This window comes from Vulpes vulpes, chromosome 13 (genome assembly GCF_048418805.1).
Source record: "Vulpes vulpes isolate BD-2025 chromosome 13, VulVul3, whole genome shotgun sequence".
Lineage (NCBI taxonomy): Eukaryota > Metazoa > Chordata > Mammalia > Carnivora > Canidae > Vulpes > Vulpes vulpes.
In genome coordinates this window covers 7,714,316-7,728,566 of record NC_132792.1, presented here as the reverse complement: position 1 = coordinate 7,728,566, position 14,251 = coordinate 7,714,316, and the positions used below count along the sequence as shown (strand labels likewise).

At 49.6% G+C, this 14,251-nt stretch overlaps 1 protein-coding gene across 1 annotated transcript in view; it reads left to right on the top strand.

Moving 5' to 3' along the window:
* TG (thyroglobulin) overlaps positions 1–14,251 on the top strand; it is a 245,642-nt gene that overhangs the window by 64,168 nt on the left and 167,223 nt on the right. The window contains exons 26-27 of the mRNA XM_025993474.2: positions 4,795–4,986; positions 9,078–9,242. Coding sequence (XP_025849259.2) covers positions 4,795–4,986; positions 9,078–9,242 — 357 coding nt within the window. The remainder of the gene's footprint in view (positions 1–4,794; positions 4,987–9,077; positions 9,243–14,251) is intronic.

Sequence of the window (14,251 nt, the reverse complement as noted above, 5' to 3'; positions counted from 1 at the left end):
CCTGGAGCTTCGCACTCCCCTCCCTTTGCTCTCCAGCCTCTCTGGGGGTCATCAGACCTTCTCACAAGGGTGCAAACCTCCAGGCACTTTGCCCCTCACCAGCCTCCATGAAGCTGCACTGTGCATGCATATTACCTGGGGGGGGGAGGGGAGGGAGCTTGAAAAATGCTGGTGCTGAGTCCGTACATCGGGGCTGGGCCAGATGCTGCCTTTCTAATAACCTCTCGGGGATGCTAAAGCTGCTGGCCCCAGGCCCACACATTGAGTAACAAGGATGTTTATCCTATCTCACAATTTACAGCTTATTCCCCCAAACATCCTTCATCTACCCTCACAGAAATCCTCAGGGGAAGGCAAGATCCTATGATCCCGATCTTCGCCCCTGTTTTACAGATAAGGAAACTGAGGCTCAGAGAGATTAGAAGACTTTTGCAAGGTCATGCTGTTGATAAATGGGGGAGGTGGGTTTGAACCTAAGTGTGCCTGAATTCCCCTGCATGGCTTCACAGAGCGGAGACAGGGAAGCCCGCCCTCCTCTGCCCTCCGGCTGGCCTCCTGCCATCTCTCCATCAGGGCCAAGAGAGGGGCCAGCCCTGCAGAGGGTGAGCCCTGGGCCTCGGCTAGGTTCCCCAAGAGCGGGGACTCTCCTCTGCTCTCCTGGCCCTCCTTCCCCCGGTTCAGGGTGAGGTGCTGGAGCCAGCCGGCCTGGGCCAACCCCAATCTGGTCAAGGCCCTCAACGTTCTCTGGGCTTCCCTGTCCTTGCTAGTAAAATAGGAGTCGCAAGTGAACCAAGGAGATTGGGAGGTCTGGAGTGAGGACGTCTGTGCTTTTAGAACAGTGCACGGCATCGGGTAAATAGCAGGTGCAGGAGATTTCTGAGATCCTTTTCATCCTTGCCGACATGTCTCCTGGTGACCTGGGGTAAGGCTGCGGACCAGAAGGCAGCCCAGGAGGCAGACTTGAGACCTAGGGGTTGGCATGGAGGGTGGTGGCAGGCATGCAGCCTCCCAGGTCCCTGGCTCCGGCAGCCTGGATCCCAGCAGCTACTGGACAGCTGGCAGCTCGCGGAGACAGTGCCACGGCCCAGCACTGAGCCTCGGCTGACCTTGGGAGCGGTCCGCAGCCCACGGCAGGGACAAATGCCTGTGGCTCTTTGTCTCTGCACCTTCAAGTCCCCAAATCCCTCCATCCTGTCTCAGGGGAGGACTCCCATGGGAGAGTGGAGTCCAGCAGAGCTGGGATTTCTCTCATCTGGGGTCAGCGTGATGAGAATTCCTGCCCCAGTGTTTATTCCAATGATCATTATTTTTTTTTTATCTATTAAAAAAAAGAAGATAACAGAGCATAGAGATTTTTTTTCCCCTAAAACAGGAAAACCAAAATCAAACAACCCGTCCCAAAATGTTCTTTAAAACTAATCCTTGGCCTTTTTTCCACATTAAAAAAAAACACAACTCTAGTTTTTTCTCATGTTTGTTCTTATTTGTCCTCATCTCCTGAAAGTTTATACTTGGGAGAAGATTGCAAGGGAAATTGAGAAGCTTCCTTGCTGCCAAACTAAATCAAGGCAGACCTGTTTTTTGCTTTTTTTGTTTTGTTTTGTTTTGCTTTTTTTTTTCCCCCAAGCAGAAAATACACAGAGACAGTCATTCTGCATCCTAAGATAGCAAACAGCGAAGGGACGTTCAGACTCCTGCCTCCTCGCCTACGAGCACTATCTCTGCTCAGGAACCACTTCTTTAGTTTTTATGCCATAAAGTAGGGACAAACAGTCACAGGTGAGGAGGAATATACACAGTTTTTGAGAATATTTTTTGAGTATATCCCACATCAGTGGCACCTGGTATAAGTAGGCAAGTGCATCCATTCATGCACCTGACCTTTAGTGACCTGGAACACAGGGCCCCTTGATCCATCTTCTGGTACCGTCCTGTTGACACCCACTTAAAATCTGTGGCCTGGAGCATGGAGCAGCAGCCCTGTGATTTTTCAGACTCAAAGGAAGACAGTGCTCAAAGGCTCCTTCCAGGTGGGCTAGCCCAACCCCCTCGTTTCACAGATGAGGACTAGAAAGAGGAGGCATCTTGCCACTCCATCAAGGTGGAACCAGGGACATCAGGGCACAACCTCCTTGAGCTCTGAGGTATCCCCCAGACCTGCCCCATTATCTAGGCCATGACCGCTGTGCGGATCTGCTCAGCGTTGGCACTTCCCATAGATGTTGACTGAGGTCCGGCGGTGTGGTATGCCCTGTGGACGTAGCTGTGGGACAAAACATAATCGCTGACTGATACAGCCGTCGATGCAGCATTAAGATCATTTTGGAGCGTCCAAAGTGCTTTGATGAAATGAAACAGGACAGTGGGATGAAGACGGACGTAGGCTTCCTGGAACAGTCAGATTCATGGCCATGGGAAGTGGAACAGGGGTTACGAGGGCGGGGGCTAGGAGGGGATGGACAGCTGGGGTTCGACAGGTGTGCAGAGCTTTATTTTGGGATGAAGCAAAAATTCTAGAGATGGATGGTAGTGATGGTTACACCACAACACAAATGGGTTAAATGCCATTGGACTATCCACTTAACGGGGTTAAAATGGTAAATCTTGTGTTGTATATATTTTTATCACAATTTAAAGAGGGAAAAAAAGGTGAACATTCATTGCTGCCGGTTGGTCGGGGAAGGAGATTCAGAGGAGGGGATGTTGGAACTGAGACCTCAGGGCCTCAGGGCAGGAGATTCTCCGTGCCGAGCGATGTGGAGGCTGCCAGGGGCTACTGAGGGAGAGAGCCCTATAGTCCAGGGCTGTCCCGTGGAACTTTCTGCAGTGATGGGAACGTTCTATAAACCTTTGCTGTCCAAAATGATACCCAGCGGCCACCCAGGTACCCAGCACTTGCTGCAACACGAACGTCAGTGAGCTGAAACAGATACTGAAATGGTCACATATGCCTGGCGACTACTACAGTGTCGGCTGGTGGCGAGTGGCTCTGGGGACTCTCAGGCTGGTGGGGGAAGCAGACACTGTCCTGAGTAGCTTAAGGACAGGGTGAAAGATGATAGAGCCTTGCTATCTAGGGAGAGAGAAATGAATTCTAACTGTAAAAAATCAATCAGGGAGATAGACCCTTGATATTAAGCTGGATTTGGTGAAGGATGGGCTGGGGCTCTGCAGGCAGAGTTCATGACAGGGCAGTCGGGCAGAGGGGGTGGTGGGAACCCCTGCTAGGAGAAGTTTCTGGAGACTGTACAGTGTCTGCTGAGCATCACTAAGTGCCAGGCTCATTGTTCAGCCTCTGAATGTATGGACTATCTTTTCATCTACTCAGTGTCTATGAGGCCTACACTTTATTGTCCCCATTGAACAGATGGAGAAGTTGAGGCTCTGGAATGCTTCAGGGATTTGCACTCAAGCCTGTCTCATTCTGCAGCTTGGGTTCCACATTTTAAGCCTCTCCACAATTTCTAGGAGAAAGTGTGGGTTAATCCCTGGTGAACAGCTGGGTGGAGGGGTCAGACTCAGGGTGGCAAAGAGCACAGACTCCGCATCCCTTTCTGCCCCCCATCAGCTGTGTTCACTCTCTTTCCTCACGTGGGATATGGGCGTAATAATAGGATAGACATTTTGGCTATAGATTTATCTCTCTATATATATCTCCCTGCAAAAATCTCCTCTTTGCAAAATGATGCTCTAAAAATAACAGGGCTTATGGGAAAAGTAGAGTTAGGGACAGGCGAAACCCAAGCCTCGCCATTTTTAACCAGAGGACTGGCAGACGTGATCACAACCCTGTTTAAAATGCTAGCAGAATTTTTAAATAGATTGAATCCAGCACAAAGAGATGCTACAGTAAATGCACAAGAGTCACACAGCTTGATGTGGGAGGGAGGCAGGAAGGGTGGGGTCTGCTGAACTGGGCAGGGGAAAATCGCAAGTGCCACCTTGAAGACAAAGAAGGTGGCCAGTCTGGGGCAGGGGGAAGAACGTGGGCCGAAGGGCATTGTGTACGGTCCCGCGCTTCCTGTGGCTTGCCCGCGCTCCGCTGTTTGTGCATGCTGCAGTCACCTGTTGTTGATGCCACAAGGCAGTGACATGCTGGAAAAACTGTAGATGGACCCGTGTGGCCTCAGCGTTACAGCAGCAAAGCTTCCTGCCCACCACGAGTTCTTTTTCAAGATTTTATTTATTTATTTATTCATGAGAGACACACACAGAGAGAGGCAGGGACACAAGCAGAGGGCGAAGCAGGCTCCCTGCAAGGAGCCCAATGTGAGACTCCATCCGAGGACCCTGGGGTCACGACCTGAGCTGAAGGCAGACACTCAACCGCTGAGCCACCCTGCGGGGTCTCCCACCATGAGTTTGAACCACAGGAACAAACGTCGGTAGCAGAGTAGGCTGGACCTAACTCACAGGGCAGTGAAAACGAAATGAGGTCATATAGGCAGAGCATGAGTCACCATGTCTTTGTATACAGGTAGAGCACAAGAAATGTTTGCTGGTAATAATAAAAATATTTGTACGTGTCACCTCTCCACACACCCCCTTCAGTGCTTCAAAGTTGTGATGAGGGTCTATCTAGGTCTGCAGGTTTGGGGCCATGGGCCTGCTGAGCTCCATACTCTTCATGCATGGGTGATCCAGAAGTTTCATGGTGCGGCGAGGGTCTCATCTTGGACTTCACACTGCCCTTCGCTCAACCAGAGGGTCCACTATCATATGACCAGTAAACTGCGGTCAACTCTGCAAGGTTTTTGGATTTTTAAAAAAAAATTTTTCTGCCTTTTCCTCCAGGCCAAGAATTTACCACCACAAGTCAGAAGAGCTTTGAGCAAACAGGTTTCCAAAACACACTCTCTGGTCTGTACCAGCCCGTCGTGTTCCCAGCCTCAGGAGCCGATCTGACTGGGGCTCATCTCTTCTGTCTGCTGGCCTGTGACCGTGATTCATGCTGTGACGGCTTCATCCTTGCCCAGCTCCAAGGAGGTAATGCCTGGGACAGTGAGGACCAGGGCCTTCTGGTACCAGGACTCATGGTCTGACAAAGGAACGAGCAGGGTCACTGAAGCCAGGATTCACAATGTGGGGACGGCGTGGGGAGGTGCGGGCATGAGGTGACCACTGAGCTTCTGCAGCCCTGCATGTCTCACAAAGGTGGTTTTCATTCAAAGCATCGTGGGAAGCTATTGAAAGTTTTAAGTGAGGGAATGCCACGATCAAGCTGTGGCTTGAGTGTGCAGAAGGTAACAGTTAGGGAGTTGGAGTAGATGTGGGGTTCAGTTAGGAGCTACGCCCACAGTCCAGGTGAGGGGGTGGGTAGCGTGGGCAGGGTGACAGTGGTAGAAATGGAGATGAAGGGTCAGATTTAAGGTATCCTTAGCAGAGAAAACCCACAGGACTCCATGGATATGAGGAGTGGAGAAGGAGGAGGTGTCCAAGACCATTCTTGGTGATCCACTAGTTCACCTGGTTGGACAGCTTGCCTGTGTGGCAAATAATGGAAGATACCAGATGCCAAATTTGGTGATGGGAGAGGAGGATTTGGGAGGGTCATGGGCCCATTTACAGTGTGCTAAGCGTGCAGTGCCTTTAAGACATTCACAAGATGTGGATTAAGCTTTTGGGTACCAAGGTCTAGAGCTCAGAGGCGGGGTCCAGGCGGGAGATAGAAATGCATGAATTCCTGGTGTTCAGGTGGTATCAGGGCTGCATGTCTGGGTGGGATTTCCTAGGAAGAGGGTTCAGGGTGAGAAGGTAGGGGGAAGCGGGCAATCTCTGGTGAGCACCTACATAATGGGAGGAAGACAGAAAACTAGCGAAGAACCAGCGGCCAGGCAGCTGGAAGGAGCCGGCGAGGGGAGGGAGGTCCATCGTGGAAAGAGGAAGGAAGTTTGTCAATAGATTTGATGCTGCTCAGAGCACAAACAAGGTGTTTACTGAAAGGGGGTGGGGCTGCAAGAGAGTGTGTTTGTTGGAGGGGTGGGGCAGGAGTCTGCGCTGGACTGAGTTAATTCCTGTGTATTTTTATTTTATTTACTTAAATATTTTATTTATTTATTCAAGAGAGACAGAGAGAGAGGCAGAGACACAGGCAGAGGTAGAAGCAGGCTCCATGCAGGGAGCCCGACGCGGGACTCGATCCCAGGACTCCAGAATCACAACCTGAGCCAAAGGCAGGCGCTCAACGGCTGAGCCACCCCAGCATCTCTTGCTTTTTTTTTTTTTTATTTAAATTCATTTAGCCAACTTAGAGTACATCATTAGTTTCAGATGTAGAGCTCAATAATTTATCAGTTGCATGTAACACCCCGTGCTCATCACACCACGTGCCCTCCAGGACTGAGCTGAATCCTAAAATTCCTTTTAGATTTCACGCTCTGTGATTATAAGCTGTGCATCGATGTTAGTGTTTAGATAGGTGAAAAAATACGTATATATAGAGATATACACACACGTACCCATGCACATCCATGTAAACACACATACGTGTGTGAAATGCGGTGGTTCGGATCCAGGATGCCTTTTGTGAGGCCACCACGATCCCCCCAAGTGCTCTATTACTCACCAAACCATATGGTTTTTCAAGCTGGAAGGTTGATTTCGTTTTCCTTAAAATCATATATGGAGGAATTATTTTGTTCCATGGAACACGGGGAGCCCACGAAATCCCTTTTCTTTCCATGACGTGCCTGGCTAGCAGCTCGCTGGCGTTTCCCTCCAAGTGTAACCTGCGACCCGTGAATTGTGTTGCGCTGACCGACCACCTCACAAACTGAAGGTCTCTTGGAGACGCACCTAAAACACCAGGCAGATGTTTTTCCCAGGCTTGTCTTCCCGGGGCTTGGAACCAGCAAGCTTTGGCCAGATCCGCCGCCGCCGACCAGGAACAGACTCCTGCTGGGTCCTTTTACCAGGGTCTGGAAAGTCATTTAACTTTCTGGCAGATTCCCCCCTCCCTTCCCCTCCCTGCTCTGCCTTCACCAACCTTCAACTCCTAAGTGGCTTTGTCTCTACTGATTATTAAGGACACTTCTGGAGGCTCCCGGACCTACGTTTTTGTGAGGTTCAGAGGGACTTGGGTGGCCCCTCGGCACCTGAGAGTGTGACCGAGGCTGGCAGGCTTCCCCTGGGCTCTCAGCGGGTGCCCCTGCTACTCTGGTGCTGAGGCTCAGCCGGGTAGGGGGCAGGGGGTAGCCCCCCCCACCAGGCCCTCGCTGCCTGCTGGCCACTCCTCCCATCTCCCCTAGGAAAGCCTTTCTCCTTTTCTGCTTCCTTATTATGAAACGAAGTGGTCTCACCAGGTCCGGGAATCTGGAATCCAGCTGTGTGCACCAGGACTGTGGTGCTGTTGATAAAGGCCAACTCCCGCATGTCACCACGTCCCAGCCCTACGACCCACTGAGTCAGAAGCTCCGTGGTCGGTGCCGAGGAGCGAGCATTTTTAAAGCCCTCCCCGTGTTGTTGATCGAATCAGTCCAAGCTGCTGGTTTGAGAACCAGCACTCGGAGGATCTGTAAGGTCACTTTTTACACAGAGATGCTGCTGCTGCTGCTGTTGCTGCTGCTAATACATATATATATATATTTTATCACCTGGAGGTTAAAAGTGGCCAGTGGGAGGGAGAAGGACAAAATGTCAGATTTATAAGCCAGACATCTGAGTCATCTACTTTGGGGAAATTTTGGTGAGAGATGAGTTTGAAACTCTCTCTATGGGGGAGCCCTTGTGGCACAGCGGTTTATGCTGCTTTCAACCCAGGGCGTGATCCTGGGGTCCCGGGATCGAGTCCCACGTCGGGCTCCCTGCATGGAGCCTGCTTCTCCCTCTGCCTGTGTCTCTGCTTATCTCTCCATCTGTGTCTCTCATGAATAAATAAAATCTTAAAAAAAAAAAAAAAGAAAAAAAGAAACTGTCTGGGCGTGGGCACAAATTAGGATAAAGAAGGGAAGGGGTTATGGGTGGCAGATTTCCTATTTTTTTTCTGGAGAATCTGAACAACTATACTACCGAATGAGATTATTTATTGAAATGGAAAATCTGAGTAAAAATACTACTTAGTGGTGTTCAGATTCTGGGGAATCTACAATACTACGTAATGGGATTATTTATCGACCTTATATAAATGACCTAATTTCTAGATCTCAGTAAATATGGGTAATTAACTTATCTGAGAATCCGTTTCCCCACTAGTAAAACAGAAATAATAATATCTGCAAGGGGATTAACATACTTCAAGCACTTACCATAGTGACTGGCACGTTACAGACCCTGAAGCATCCGAGTTACCTGCCTTCCCTCCCTGAAACCACTGCCCAGTGCTGTAAGCTCGGGCTGGGTCTTCCTGACACCAAGCAAAGCTGTAACTTCAGGGCAGCTTTTTAACAGTTGGGACATGTATCCAAACTTAGGATATGTATTCAAGACAAATAGTCTAGTGCCTCCCCTAGTTATAGATTTCTCTCTGCACATCCCAGGCCTGGGGTGGGGGGCACACAGCCTCTGCTTGAATGCATCCAGAGACGAGGAGCTCACTTCCTAATAGGGAAGCTTGGGCCATTGCTGCGGAGCTTGTGGTTTTTCACAGAGCCTTACTTGGAATCTGAGTACTCCTTTCTGAGCCCCTTCAAAGTTGGTGTGCATGTACATGTGTGCATGAGAAAGGGGGGGGAGGAGAGAAGCTGCTGTTTATGTGCTAGAAGCCTCAAAACGATCCCTCTGTGGGGTAGTGGATAGAGAGTGAGGCCAGAGGATTCTGACACTAAGACCCCAGGTGCTGTTGAAGATGTCATGGCTGGTGACCCATCAAGAAGAGCTTTAATGCAGGAGGTTCAACAGGGCAGGCAAGGGGGTGGCCTTCCCTTTGCAAATTGGCCACTATGACACGTGCAGGGCTATCAGGCAAGAGGAACCCAATTGAAAACCAGGCTCCTGAGTTCCAGGCTCCATCCCTGTGTGCTCCTGTGGGGTTGTTACCTGTTCCCACCCTCCAAGCCCCTCAGGGCACCCACGTGGGTCCCTAGAAGGGCCCTACTTGTTCTTCATCACATCACCCTCTCCTCCCTCTCGTGACTCTGCAGGGCCCATCATCTGTGGGTTGCTGAGCTCCCCCGACGTCCTACTTTGCCATGTCAAAGACTGGAAGGACCCCACTGAAGCCCAGGCTAATGCCACCTGTCCTGGTGTGACATATGACCAGGGGAGCCGCCAGGCGACGTTGCGTCTGGGAGGCCAGGAGTTCGGGGGTAAGTCTCTGCCTGCCGCCTGACTTCTTTCAAAATGGTGAGCCCTGGGTGTTCTACGCAACCGAAGGGTTCTTGAAAATTACATCTGAAACTAATGATGTACTGTATGTTGGCTAATTTAATTTAAATGCAAAAAAAATGAATTTTCCTCACCAGTGGGGTCTTCTCCTGTGAGCCCCCTTTGTACCCTGAGAAGGTTATACTTCTGAAAAAAATAATGGTATCAAAGGTGCTACATAAAACCCAACCAGAGCTTCTCAGCAGCTCTCCCAAGGCTGGAGGGAGCTTGCAGCCGGGCAGGTAGGCTGTTGCTGATGATACCAGCTGCACTGCCCGTCCTAATTATGGGGGTGCAAGAGGCTGTGAGCCCCACCACGTAGGGTCCGTTGATGCAAATAACTATTCAGCTTGTTCCATCCTCCTCCTCCTCCTTTCAGAAGCTCTTCCAACATTTCCCACAAACTTATGTGCATTCGATCTAGAAGTCACCCCAAGATCATCTGCCTATCCCCTCGTTTTATAGGGATGGGCGTCGGTGCCTGAGGCCCCATGGTGGCCCGTCACATCTCCTCTCTGCCTCCTCCAGCCCTGCCTTTGCATCAGGGCTCCATGGGGGAAGTGTCCTGAACTGGGGACCGACCACACCAGCACGACTTAGTGTGGTCAGGACCAGCGGGCTCAGCATCACCGGAAGCTCATTAGAAATACAGATTCTCGGGTTCCACCCCAGACCCCCAAGGTGGCCCCAGGAATCTGTCCTAGCCAGCTGTCTGGGTAGTGCTGTGTCTGCTGAGTTTGGGAAGTTTGAGAAGCATCAGCTAGGTGGCCTGGAAGTTTCCTTCCACCTTCCAACCTGAAATGTCAGAGTTTATGGTGAGAACAGGGCCCAGGAGATCCCTGACTCCCGGTTCCTCTGTGAGGCTGGCCGAAGCCCGGCTCCATCTCACCTCCTCTCTGTTTTTCTGCCAGCATGTGGTTCCAACCCAGCCTCTGCTTTGGGAGGGGTGAAAGCATTGCAGGTGGCAGCCTGACAGGACACAGGGGAGGACTAAGGGAAGTTCAAAGAGCCCTTGGAGGCTTCCATCTCTCGAAGACGTTGGTCCTTCAAGAGCTGGAAGCCACTAGGAGAAGTTTACAGGGCCTGCTTCTCAGTGTAAGGCAACTCTCAGGTTTGTAATGGCAGAGAGCTCAATGTCACCTCCAAGGGCCCTCCCTGACTACCCTGCAGAGTTCAATGCTTCCTCCAGTGAAAAACTTCACACGAATTCCTGAAAATTCCTCTGTTGGGCGGTGTGGAGGGCACTGCCCTGAGAGCATGCCTTTGCCTGCCTGCTGCTCTAACCTGCCAGCTGGTAGTTTGCCTGTGGTGTAGAATCCCCATTTTGGACACCATTTGTGTGACCTGGAGCAGGTCAGGAAATATCTTCAGGCCTAATTGCTTGTCTACAAAAAGGCTTAGTGGGAGGACCTGTCTCCCAGGGCTGTGGTGAGGTGGGAGGAGATAGTGGAAAGTATCATAGATGTGTTCTCCACCACACTGGCTATGAGCCACCCACTACCCTTAGGCCCCCGCCGCTGCTAACTCACATACCGCCCCCTCTGCCCCGCCACAATGCTTCCTTGGAGGGAGGCACTGTTATTAATTCTCCCCATTTTACAGCTGAAGACACTGAGGTACATGGATAAATAAAGTCTTCTCAAGGGCTCAGAGCTTCTAGGTAGAAAGCCTGGGACTGGAAACCAGGTAGTATGATTCCAAAGCTGACGTTCTTACCTGCTTCTTGCTATTGGCACTTACAGGTAATAGGTCTGAGACGAACTTCGTAGGGGGTCTGACACATAGAATTACTGTTAGGTAATATTATTATCGTTTTCAAAATTTTGTCATTGTCTTTTGTTATTTTTAAGAACTAGACCGTATATTTAGAATTTCTAGCTTCACACCATCCAGCATGAAACCTGGCATAGAGAATATACATAATATCTGTGGAATGAATATTTACCAAAGCCTGGACCAAAAAAAAAATATATATATATATTGCCTAATTAGGTGGGATTCCATGAGGCTTAGTTTTTTTGGGGGTAAATAAAATCAAATTGCTTATTTATATGATGGATAGTAAACATATGGTATCCATTACTCTGAGAGGTAGCCCAGGGTGAGCAAACAAGCGTTTGCAGAAAGATGTGTGATATATTCATGGGCAATAAATCCAGAGTAAATTGCTTAACATGGAGCATGTGCTTGGTAGGTGCCCAAGAAGTAAAGAATGTGTCCTTGTCTGGCCTCCCTGAGAAGGAGTGATTACCAAATGACTTTTGAAGTTTTTGGTTTCTTTCAATGCCCTGTGGGTATGTGTGTATTTTAGGGTATTAGGCAAAGCTTTAAGAAGGGTACCTTTTGCTTTGTTTTTAAAAATATTTTATTTATTTATGTGAGATAGAGCATGTGTACGTGCGAGAGAGAGTGCGTGCATGATAAGAGGGTAGGAGCAGGGGGGAAGAAGACTCCCTACCCAGCAGGAAGCCTAATGTGGGGCTTGATCTCAGGTCACTGGGATCATGACCTGAGCCGAAGGCAGATGCTTAACTGACTGAGCCACCAGGCTCCACAGAAGGGTACCCCTTGATGGGGATTTTAGGCACTCTGAGGTATATCCATGATGCTCCAAACTGGGAGTTGCCTTAGATGCAGACTGACCAGGACACCCTCTCCAATTGAGAACAATAGAGCACAAATGCTCCCTGCCACAGTTATAGGTCACTCCTCGAGTATAATGAGTCCCTGGGAAAGAAACATGGTTTAAATTCTTACTAAAATGTGAGTAGCTGATAGATTCCCTTTTCTAACAACAGATATTGATAGAGGGAGAGAGTGAGGATTCCATGGATTCAGATAGCTGCAGGGGAGGCCACAGAGCTGATTGAAGCACAAAGGAAGGATCTGGGGACAATAACAAAGAACTCTGTCCCAGCCTCTGCCTTCCCATTTAGCCATTGGTTAGATGCTCATGAAAATGCAGATTCTGGAATCAGACCCTGGGATTCAAATTCCATTTTAAATGCTTACTCCTTATATGACCTTTCTGGGCCTTGGCCTTCCTGGTTATGAAATGCAGATAATGATGACTTTGGCTCCTTGGGAGGTTAGAAGGATTGAAGGAGGAATGTGTGGTGAAGCACTGGGAGTAGTGCCCGGAACAAGGTGGGCACTCTCAGTAGATAGTAGAGATTATGGAGCAATGGCCTGCATTGAAAATCCTGGAGACGGATTCTGCTTTTCTCTGCTAGCTCTGTGGCCTTGCTCAAAGCACTTAACCTCTCTGAGCCTCAGGGTCTCCATCTATAAAATGGGGGCTCACTTGTTTTTTTAATTTAAATTTGATTACCCGGGATCCCTGGGTGGCGCAGCGGTTTGGCGCCTGCCTTTGGCCCAGGGCGCGATCCTGGAGACCCGGGATCGAATCCCACGTCAGGCTCCCGGTGCATGGAGCCTGCTTCTCCCTCTGCCTGTGTCTCTGCCTCTCTCTCTCTCTCTGTATGACTATCAAAAATAAATAATAAAAAAAATAAAAATAAAAATAAAAATAAATTTGATTACCCAACATATAATAGTACATCATTAGTTTCAGATGTAGTTTCCACTTTTTTGTGTATTAGAGAATGAAGCACTAACATGCTCTACGGGCTGTAGTTTAAGGAACCGTTTCTGAACTTCAAGTCCCTGCTTCCTTGATGGCACATCCCACAGAGGCACCTTGTAGGATTTCCAGTCTGGGCATCTGCTTTCATTGACCAGCTCACGGGTCCTCTGAGAGTCTGGTCTAACAGGTGGCCTGGCTAATGGAGAATTAGGATTTATGTATAAAGTGTAAGTGACTCGCTTGCCATTTGCAGGATATTGCAGCCCAACAGAGTACACTAAATTCAAACAGGAAGCACATCAGTACCCATGTTGCATTGTACAAAGCACTTTGACCCCGCTCAGCACCCTGGTCCTTTGGTACTTGAGCGAGGCAGCTGGTTACTCACAGTTTTACCCATGAGAGCACAGTTCTGAGCTGTGGCATGTCCTACCTAGAGGAGCTGCCTTTGCATGAAGGCCATAGCTGGGATCCTAGACCTTAGGCGTCAGAGGCCAGAGCCGTCGGTGAAAGCTGTCTCCCACACCACCCCATGGTGCCACCTGCTTGTGTTGTCCTAGCAAGTTAAGGAGTCCAGTAGTGGACACCCCTCCCTTGCTCTACTCCAGACATGGGGTAGTTCATGTCAGAGACCACATATTCTACTTCAAGGATTTCAAGGATTTTAAAGTGCTGTGGGGAGAAGGGGACAGAAAGCCCCAGGGAAAGTGGGAAGGGCAGGTGTGGGCTGTGGAGGTGAGCAGGAACAGCTGTAGAGGAGGGATTTGCTGGGCTCGTGCATCCATCACTCATCCTGAGAGCCTGCTGGGTGTGGGTGCTGGGCCCACACTGGGGTCCAAGTGGGCAGAGTGGTCTCTGTGCCCCAGGAACTCAAAGGTAGTGCTTCATTTTTCTGCCTGAGTGGACTGACCAAGGTTCGCGGAACTCAAAATGCCCTTTCAGTACATTTCTCCTCATTTTTTAAGCCAACCAAATATCAGTTTACAACAAACAAATATAACCACAAACAACCAACCCTACAAATTACCTGGAGGCCCTTTTATCCAATAGGAAGGCCCAGTGCTTTTCGTGGTTGTGAGGTTTCTTTTTCCCATCATTGGATTTCTGTTTAGACACTTCTCCCAAGAGAGGAATCCACCCAAAGTCTGCATCTCCCAAATTGCCAATGGGCATCTCTGGGTGTTTCAACTATTTGGTGCTGGCTGGATCCATCTTCCCATTTCTAAGGGAAAAGGCTTAGAAGGCTCTGGAACTGCTTATGCCTTCTTTCTGAGAATGTCTTGAAGTGCAAATGAATGCAAAATAGGCAGATTAAATGTCCCTTAATGCCCATAGGGACTTAACATTTGACAGGAAAAACAGGCC